This window comes from Oncorhynchus clarkii, chromosome 3 (genome assembly GCF_045791955.1).
Source record: "Oncorhynchus clarkii lewisi isolate Uvic-CL-2024 chromosome 3, UVic_Ocla_1.0, whole genome shotgun sequence".
Taxonomy (NCBI): Eukaryota; Metazoa; Chordata; class Actinopteri; order Salmoniformes; family Salmonidae; genus Oncorhynchus; species Oncorhynchus clarkii.
In genome coordinates this window covers 73,318,761-73,328,741 of record NC_092149.1, presented here as the reverse complement: position 1 = coordinate 73,328,741, position 9,981 = coordinate 73,318,761, and the positions used below count along the sequence as shown (strand labels likewise).

At 43.2% G+C, this 9,981-nt stretch overlaps 1 protein-coding gene across 1 annotated transcript; it reads right to left on the bottom strand.

The window, feature by feature from the left end:
* Positions 1-1,893: 1,893 nt before the first annotated feature.
* Positions 1,894-9,490, bottom strand: LOC139403832 (leucine-rich repeat-containing protein 58-like). Its single transcript, XM_071146986.1, has 4 exons — positions 8,743-9,490; positions 3,763-3,891; positions 3,238-3,515; positions 1,894-3,124 (listed from the first exon to the last, which is right to left on the bottom strand). Exons 1-4 carry the CDS (start codon positions 9,201-9,203, stop codon positions 2,931-2,933), a joined length of 1,062 nt encoding a protein of 353 aa, XP_071003087.1. The 5' UTR covers positions 9,204-9,490; the 3' UTR covers positions 1,894-2,930.
* Positions 9,491-9,981: the final 491 nt, after the last annotated feature.

Sequence of the window (9,981 nt, the reverse complement as noted above, 5' to 3'; positions counted from 1 at the left end):
TCTGCCTGATAATGTACGCTTCCTGTTTGCAACCCAGATCCCAAATCCGGCTCTGGAACACTGAAACCCTTCCATGCTTTGCCAGGTTCCTAGATGACCTGCACTCTGTTGTGTATATTATTCCTTGATGCTGCAACTGAATTGCCTCCACTAAAGGGGCAATTGAAGCCTCTCTCGCAGTGGGCTTCTGGCCACATGAAGGGGATTGACACACAGATCCAGAATGCCCAACGTGACCCATATCAAACAGAGAGGCAGATAGAGCCAGAGGTGATTGGAGAGAGGTTATAATAAATTAGAACAGCATGGAGAGGTTTGAGAGGTGCTGGAAAAGACATAAGGAGAGAGAAAATATGGATTAGGAGAGAGGAGTAGAACAAGAAGTTTGCAGGCAGAAGCAACAAGAGAGAAAGGTGGGAGGATAAAGGAGTGCAGACAGAAGTGAGATGAGGGGTGTGATCTTAGATGTTTTTCTATGATTTATTCATCACCATGGTGATCTAACATGGTTACATAACAGTGGACAATCACGCCCCTCCCTCCTCGTGCCTCCATCACCACCTCCCCTCCCCCAGGAAACCCGGAGGCGGCAGATTAGCAGTCCCCTGCTAATCCCAGGACAATTGTCCAATTGTCAGGGTCTGGAGTGTGTGGCGTCGTGTGTTGAGTGGAGTGTGCGGTGTGTGTGTTTGTGAGTGGGCATGCGTGTGTTTGTGCGTACGCACAGACATGAAGTTCATCACGTGTGAGGTCAGGAATGTTCGTCAGTTGAGGCACACGCAGCCAAGTCATAGTGTTGAGGGTGAGCTGATTTGAATGAATGGTGTAGTAAAGGTGATGAGGCTTACAGTATCAAATCCCCCTTGTCAAACCACTGTTCTTTAAGCCTCAGATCACCTCTACTGTGCATTGTAGACTCTATAGGGCAGAGCAAAAACCCTAATGTCAGACATCAGATGGAATTAGCCTGCATACAGTACATACTATACGTACGCACACACACAATCTGTCTTTACCTTCAGCAGGCAGTTCAGTTGTCCAGAGTATTGGTACTCTGTGGATCTTGGGTCTTTCTCTTCCATTTACTGCTGACAGACAAGAGTCGTCACAGCTGTGCTGATGGAAGAGATCCAACTCGTCCCAAGCTCTTAGTTATGCTCAGAATTCTGAGTTTAAGATTTAGACTACCCTGTTTTGTATTCAAAGTATCAGAGTTGTGACTTGTGATCTGTGAGTGTCCACTCCTGACCTGTGTTGGCTGGTGAGAGTGCTCATCTCCTCTCCATTTAATTCACTCTGGCTGTTTCGTCATGGCCGCTTCAGCGTCTCTGTCTCGGATTGCAGCTGACACACACACAAGCGCGCACACACTGACATAGGAAATAGATGTAACAGCTCCACACACACCTGGCTGATGTAACATACAGTAAGTAAGCTGCTCTGAAATACCTGCTGTTGGGAGAAGGAATCATGGGGGTGGATAAAATCTCAAATACATATCACACTCATATCCAGCAGATACTGAGAGCACTCGGAGCACAACCCTGTCAGCACATCAGCTTCTCACAGTGAAATGAGTGTGTCAGAGAGAACAGATAAAGGGGTCAGAGTTAAAGCGATCCCAGGCCTGAATGAGGAGGGCAGGACAGACAGACACAGAACTTTGAGCTCTCTGAACACTTGTGGTCAAACAAAACTATTTGGCATGACAGGCTCACTGATTCTTCTTCCACACAGTTTAGTCTACATAGCAAACAATGACGTCAGAAGCTGAGGAGAAGTCATTATTGCTTCAGCAGATACGGGATGTGGACTATAAGCTAACTAGACAGATCAGCTGGTGTTGCACGTTATACCTCACCATAGCAGGTGACCATTCAGATATCCCACACATTTTACATATTCAAATCAAACTTTATTAGTGATATTATATACTGTACAGTCTATATTAAAGGGGAAAAGTGCACATACTTTAGTACAGATCGTCGACCTGTATTATATTCCATAAGTCATCTTCAATAAAAGCACTGTATTAGTGTGAGCCAATGTGTGTCAGACAGTAGAACGATGGATTTGTATAAGCGCAGTACAGGCTACAAATAAAATAGGATTTTTTCACATTGGTTTAGGATCACGAATAGATAATCACTTCCAGGAAACAAAAGACAAATGGTGAATTGTCACATATTTCAGGGTGCAAAAAGTAATGTTCTTTTTGTTGCTGTTCCTTCCATTTAATTTCACTTCTTCATAGTATTGTAACAATAGACCAGCATTTTTAGTCTTAATAATGTTTTAAAGGCCAACTACTGTAGTACCTGTTCACCTTGAACATGTACCTTCTGGGGACATTGTGTAAATGTTCCCACACAGATCAAAATACATCTATAACTGTCTATATTTAGAGAAAACCCAGGGCTGGAAATACCAACTTTCATTGTATCTTGTCAGATTAGTTAGGTCTTCTCCTTTCACAGTAAATGTGTGTATTGTGCTGTGAGGTGTCCATACACACTCTGCCAACCTAGCTCGACTTCCTGTGTGTGAGAGAAAACAAAGCTTTCACAGAGTACTGGGTCACACTTTTCGGGCACTTGGAAATCTCACATTGTTCATATCCTGGTTCTCAGGAAAGGCGTGATGGTGTTTGAAAATTATGAAAACCCCTTTCAATGGCTAACATAGCGAGTTGGCAATAGTTATGTTTTCTACTGCCCTCCTATGCTTGTCCAGGAGATCCCTCACAATGTGTCCCCCAATTTTAGATTGCTACTGACAGTCAATAGGTTCCCGGGGACACACACCTCTAAAGACATCTCTCATATGTGTGTTTGTGTCTGTGAGTCTAGAGTCACACACACACGAGAGACCAGAGGGGTCAGATTTCATTCCTTTATCATGGTTACGACCAGAGGACTCTCCACTTCCTGCTATCCCAGCAGCACCTTCTGCAGGCGGTCAGCAGGCACGCTGATCTCATCCTCTGACTCTGCGTCACTCTGGGGGTTGGAGCTGCAGGGTGAGGTGCATTCTGGGGAGCACAGGTAGTGCATGAGGGGCAGCCGGTACTTCCCACAGAAGTCCACAAACTTGATGTGGCGCACGCATGAGTCAAAGTACACACCTGTGGAGAGAGAAAGCAGAACGATATCGAATAAGCACACTAAAATAGGACACACAATACATTATATACAGACAAGACAAAGACAGGTACAGAAGTGTGTGTAGTAAACGTACCGGCACACTTAGGATTGGGGCACTTGCTGGCCAGGTCTAGGTAGTGCAGCAGGTGGCAGGGCATGTCGCAGGGCGAGTATGGAACGTTCCGGCTCTTGATGGTACGTCCCGCCAGCTCCAGCAGCGACGGAGGGTCATACGTCATTTCCTTGACGAAGCGCACAACTAGGGGGTTGCCACGGAGACTGAGCTCCTGCAGGTGGACCAGGCTGAGAATCTCCCGGGGCAGGTAGGTCAGCAGGTTGTTATGGAGACTGAGGGAACGCAGGGAGTGGAGCCTGAGGGGAGAGAGGGGGCATGGTCATTGTTATGAGTATTATAGACAAAAATCTAGACTTTGTTTAGGTTATGATAATCCACGATGGATGTGGTTCTGTTAACCAGTTGTGGAGGTATGCTTTGAATATGGTTGGGTTATGACAGTCTTGTGGCAGTATTATTGTGTTAGGGTTATATTACAGTTGTGTTGTGGTTAACTGGTGAGCTGTGGCAGTATGCGCCAGATGGGGTTAGTGTTATGGTTACCTGGTGAGCTGCGGGGGTACACCCTGGATGCGGTTGTCACACAGGACCAGGTAGCTGAGGTAGGGCAGGTTGGCCAGCTCAGGAGGAATAGACGTGATCAGGTTACCACCCAAATACAGAAGCTCCAGACTGACAGAGAGGTTTAAATATGTTTAGCATCATATCAAGTGACAATTAACATGACAGTAACAAGTACAGCATGAACCCAGATGGTCTTTGGGACATCAAAAACACCATAACATACTGTTTACTGGGCAGTTCCAAGTGCATATGTGGCTAGCCATGTTTTGACACATCAGTACTACATTAGGGTTCCCACATGTTGACATAGATGCTGTATGTGACAGCGATGTGTTAACAGAGTGAGTGAAAGGCATCAAAGGGCTCGAGCAGTGGAGCTGCTGAACAAACAGTTTGAAAGGGAAGACACTAGAGACACACACTGTACACATACCACAGAGAAGTGCCGGAATTTCTAGCTCTGTCTTTAGCCTGCATGAGTCCAAAACATTCTCTCATAGCTAGAGTGAAGTTTAGGTCGAGTGTAATCAAATGTCTGCTGCTTAGCCTACACCACAACCATGTGGGGTAGTCCCATCCAAAACAGATGACTGACTGAGGCAGTTCGAAAAATATCAGATAAATGTATTATCCACAAATCTCAAAACGGAAATGTACACATTCAAGTGTTTCATCACATTATCACATTCCCTCTGAAAGGAAGAACGAGTGAAAGGACAGCTGGACACTGGGGAAATGGAGAGAGAGAGAGGAACAGAGGGAGCAGCAGGCAAAGAGAAACAGGGAGTGAAAGGGAGATGCAGGGAGTGATCCGTCAGCAGAAATGATGACACAGCAGCAACTGGGACAGAGGAGGCCATTCTGCGTCCTTGGCGCATAATGGCCTCCTCTGTACAGTTAACCCACACGGGCGGGTGGGGCCCTGGAAGTCAAGCCCTGGGGCCCCTGGAGTTCTGTTTCTGGGTAACAATTAAATAACTGATTATTTTCAATTAAAATGATCAGAAAAGGGCCTCCCGAGTGGCATAGAGGTCTAAGGCACTGCATCACTAGAGACCTGGGGTTACAGCAGAGACATTCAATCCCATCCTGGATCAAGATCCCTGATGCCTAAATTGTTATGCACACCCCTCCAAAAAAATATGAATAATTATTAGTATTTTTATAGTGCCCCCTGTGTGCACTTCTGGTAATACAGTATTCCCCAGCACGGTACAGAAATGGTATGAAAATCTGGATACTGTCCACCCTTATTTGAAACTCTTTCTTATTGGTCTATTAACAAAATATATCACATGGTGACATCACCATGGAAGGTCACCATGGAAGGCCAAAACTCCACCCCACCAAAATTGGCCGAGATTTCAGGCAGTCCTTTCAAAAAGCTCTTACAATAAAAAGGGCATTAACATCATTTTCACAAGTTTACAGTAGTATTCCAACCTCAGTGTCAAATTGCATTTTAACTTTTTTTCTTCTTTTAAATATACATTTTGTATGTACTGGGCCTTTTTCTTCTCAAGTGGGGTTACACCTTCAACTTTCAAAGCAGTATAAATATACCATTTTGAAGCTATGAGTCCACTTTTTCCTTTGTAGGATAAAAAAAATAAAAAAATAAAAAATACAAAACCAGACACCTACAAAATGACATCACACAAACAGCAACTACATCACATCTGCCCAGACCCTCATGCTCACACCCCACTCTCCGCCACATGGCCTCAAACTGCACCATTTTGTTTTTCTCCAACGCCCAAGCACTTTCAGCATTTAGATAATGATGCATGACCTTTTCATTGTGTTAACGGAGGATTGGTTGATTTCCAGTGTTAAAGTAAAAACATCTTTCAAGATGATTAACAAGAAGAAGTATCTTACTGTATCCTCATATGCCATGGCTTGAAATGTGCAGACTAATAGTTCTGACAGCCACATTTCTAACTCCACCCATACCGTTTGGACTTTAGACCATTCCCAGAAGGCATGGATTACTTAGTCATTGTAGTTGTACACGTTGTGCTGTGGAATTTGGGAATTTTGGCAATTGTATAATAAATTCTAGTTTATACTGGAATAAGCATACATTTCATCATTAATGAATTTAGTTAATTATGTTCCAACATTCCCTCCATCTTGTGCCAATATCTTATTTTTAAAAGTCTTGGTTCCAATAGTTTATTTTTCCTCTAAGAGACTGTGAATAAATGAGGCTCTCTGCAAGGTTTTGTATAGCTTACCCATTATTGGAATATACTTCTGACCCAAATAAGATTCCCTCAAGTTCTCTAATGTCCAAAATATTTCTAATTGAAATTATGATAGAAAACCTGTAATTTAATTCCATATTGTTATAGTATTCATAACTATGAAGTTGTTAATGTTCTTTGCTTTATCTTTCGAAAATAGACACAAAGGATTCTGGGTATGAACATGCTCATCTTCAATATGTACCCATTGTTCCTCTTCAGTGTATTTAACTATATGTCCCAAGTAACAGCCCTGGGTGGTGAGTTGATACAAGTCTGGAAGGTTAAAACCACCCTCAGGCGTAGAACAAAAAGGAAAGTTTTACATCTTCCTAGTAGTTTTATTTGCCCATATAAAAAGTATGTTATGTCACTAAAAAGCAATGATCAAATCAGTTGATGACAGTCAGCCAATAGGGTCAGGGTTAGTGAACTATTAAAGCCAATCAGGATCTATTGCAGTTGAAGTCAAAGTACTTACACACTTATCTTTGGTTAGTCTATAAATAGACTACTGTTTAATACCGCTTGACATGACCCACATCCCAGTTCCACCGATCTGACTTTACAATGCCTTCTCTTTTATAATGTTAATTGGCTATATAGTCAGATCCTAAACTGTGCTCACTGATATCAGAAGAATGTGACCTGTATGGGGGCTGGGGTAGATAGAAGAATGAATTGATCTACAGTAGGTCAGTGTGACCTGTGCTAAGATACCACTGGCAGACTTGTCTCAGGGTAAACACATGACATGAGAAATACAGACTGTTCCCAGGATAGTAAAAAACAATTATCTGGAAACACACTGTCCTTGCAGTTTATACAAACTTGGCATTTCTTCACAGATTAAACCACGAGAGGCTTGAATGTGTGTCATGACATCTCTGCATACATGTGTGACTTGACTATGTGGAAGTGAGTGTGTGTGTAATTGATGAGTAAGAGTTAGTCATCCCAGAGGCTGTTACTGTGTATACTGCGCAATGTGTACCCCACCACATGAACCATATTAATGTCCTCCTCTGAGCAACTTAGGCAGTCAGTCATGCCCCAACCCTAGCCATAATAGATCCTGACCCTAAGCTTGATAACAGTTGCACTGGGGTCGGACAGGCTTCCTGTTTAGATTAAGACACTGCGGAGCTGGTGTGAGATATGGTTCAGAAAACGTACCACAATCCAGGGATAAGAAATGTGTTGTATTCCAAGTTCCCATTAGGAGAGAGAAGAATTAATGACGGATTGTTTTTTTATTTTTATAGATGTTCTTGATGTAACAGTTGGGATAATGGGACAATTCAGAGTTAGTTCAATGCATTTCTCATCCCTGGATTGAGGTACATTTTCCGAGCCTGGTCTGGCACCGCTGTCTTTTAATCTATACAGGAAGCCTGTCTGACCCCCAGTGCAGCTGTAAGCAAGCATAGGGTCTAAATCTATTCTGGCTAACCCAGGCCCAGTGTTGGTCAAGGCCTGATTGCATGGTAATTGTGATTATCTGCATGATGTGATAGTATACTGTTTTCATTTCCTGAAAAACCTACAGGTTAGGATTTAAAGTCTGCTTCAGTGTACTGATACAGTAGCCTACTGGAGGAGTGAGGATATGTTAAAATCCATTTAACCATAGTCCTGGCAATCAAGGGGGCGCATTGTTTTTGTAAAGGTAAGCATCCATGGAATTAGGCTACAAGACAGCACAGCTTGCTCCCACCTCTCTGCATTGTTGTAATGGCATCACTTAAGCCTTCACAACAACCCAAACTCCCAGCAGCAATGGCAGTTGAAATGGTCTGTACCCACTGAACTCACTCTTCGCCCGTAAACCTTATCACACTAGGCCTAAGCTGGTCATTGTGATAGTTAGCAAAATTGTCAACTGCCTGATACTATGTGAAAGGTTGTGATGCAATCACTGTGGAACGATATTAACTTGTTACTACAGCCACACAATCATAAACCCAGCCTATTTTAAAATGCTTGCATTTAAACCTAACCCTAAACTTAGCCACACTGCTAACTTTATGCATAACCCAAACCTTAAATTAATTAACAAAAAAGCAGCAAAGTTTGGTTTTCCTGAACTTTTATGATCGCACAGTCACATTTGGCTATGGGCCTATCTAGTGGAAACCACGGTGAACTGCAACATTGTAACAAGCTAATGAGACCACGCTGTAGCTATATAGTGATGGGCATTCAACGGTTTCCGTGAGCCAGCTCATTTGGCTCCGTTCACGTAGAAGAGCCGATTCATTTGGCTCCCAGACGGCTCTTTGTTCAAAATGCTTAAATCGACCTGGAACCACGAAACAAATGCAAATCGCCAATGTAAAGCCAAGTAGGCTACCATTATGTCAGATTGTGAAATTCGCATTGAAATACACGTTTAACTGGCCACACTGTTAGATCGCCTGAAAAAGGAAGTTGCCCCCCAAAAATGCACTGAAAAAAACAACATCCGCGTGGGTCAGACTCACGCGCTCTCCCCACTATTTGTGTCACCCTCTAGATACTTATTTTGAAACTTTGCAGAAAAACGTTTTGAGCTCAAAACGGAGTATGCAACTCGGCGAGTCAAATGGACAGCTCTTTCACTAATACGATTCGGTCCTCGACGTTCAACAAGATCCGTTCGTTTGCGAACGACCCATCACTTCCTCGCAGCTGGCGAGGCCGTGCACGTCAAGTTATGTAGTCTACATACCTGGTTAAGTTTTCTATTTCTGCAGGAATACTTTGTAATCTGTTTCCCCCAAGGGAAAGTGATTGTAGCCGCTGCAACTTCAGGAACTGCGCTGGCATCTCCTCAAATCGATTGCCACTTAGATTCAACACCTCCAACGGCAAAGATCCAAACTCCTTAGGCAGCGAGAATTCGTCCAGACGGTTGTTCTTGGATATTAGTGTTCTGAGCTTGGTTAACCGAGTAATGTCTTCACAGATGACCGATAGTCCGTTGTTGCTAATGTCCAGAAACTCGAGGTTGGAGAACATGCAAACTGATCCGGACAGCGAGGCCAATCGATTGAAGCTTAGATACAACTGCTTGGTGTCCCTCTTTCGCTCCTCGCTGATATTGACCAAGCTCAAACTGTTCAAATTCCGACGTGACAGGTCTAAAACACCCTCACAATGACCGTTTGCGGCTCCTTCATGCAAATCCATTTCGCCGTGTAGGATACTGTTCAATATTCTGAACAACGTGGGGTTGCAAACTCTTTATGGGAGTCCAATGGCCCCGAGTTTCCGTCTGTTTCAAATCAATATTCCTTGAAGTAGCCGAACGGTGGCGACCCACATTGTCGCTAAGAATGTATTCCCAAGCAGTGGGCTACAACTGCATCTGACAGAAAATAAATAAACCTGTGTCGGGAAAAGATGATTGTGTAGAATAGCTCACTGTGATTTGTCAGAACCTGGCTGGTACAACAAAGCAACTGTTTAGTGTATATATAGTACATGTTTCGGGGTTGGCCAGTAGTAGTTCCGCCCTAATTTAACCCTTTCATTGGTTTACATGCATTATCTAAGTTGGATCTGATCTAGTTATAGAGTAACATCACGACGTTTGTCACCGTTTACTAGTAAACAGAATAATCGTGGTGCATAAATGTTGTAATTGGTGCCTAACTAAGTAAAACTGGGAAAAAGTTGACGGTGGTAATTCACTCAATTTGCAGTCTACTCCCTGGTCCCCTTGCCCTTGGATATTATGCAATCATCCAGTAGTATTACATTGTGCAAGAACGCCCACGAGTGTGTAGATAAAAAAAAAAATGTGACTTGCACAACCTGGTTATAAAAGCAATCTCAAGTCACCCATATCCATCATAAAACACAATGCTGCCTAGCAGAATACAAACATATGCACTGTTTGCAATGTTAAGTGTCTTAAAAGCTATGTTCATATTACAGCCACTGTATGGACCAGATAACCGAATGG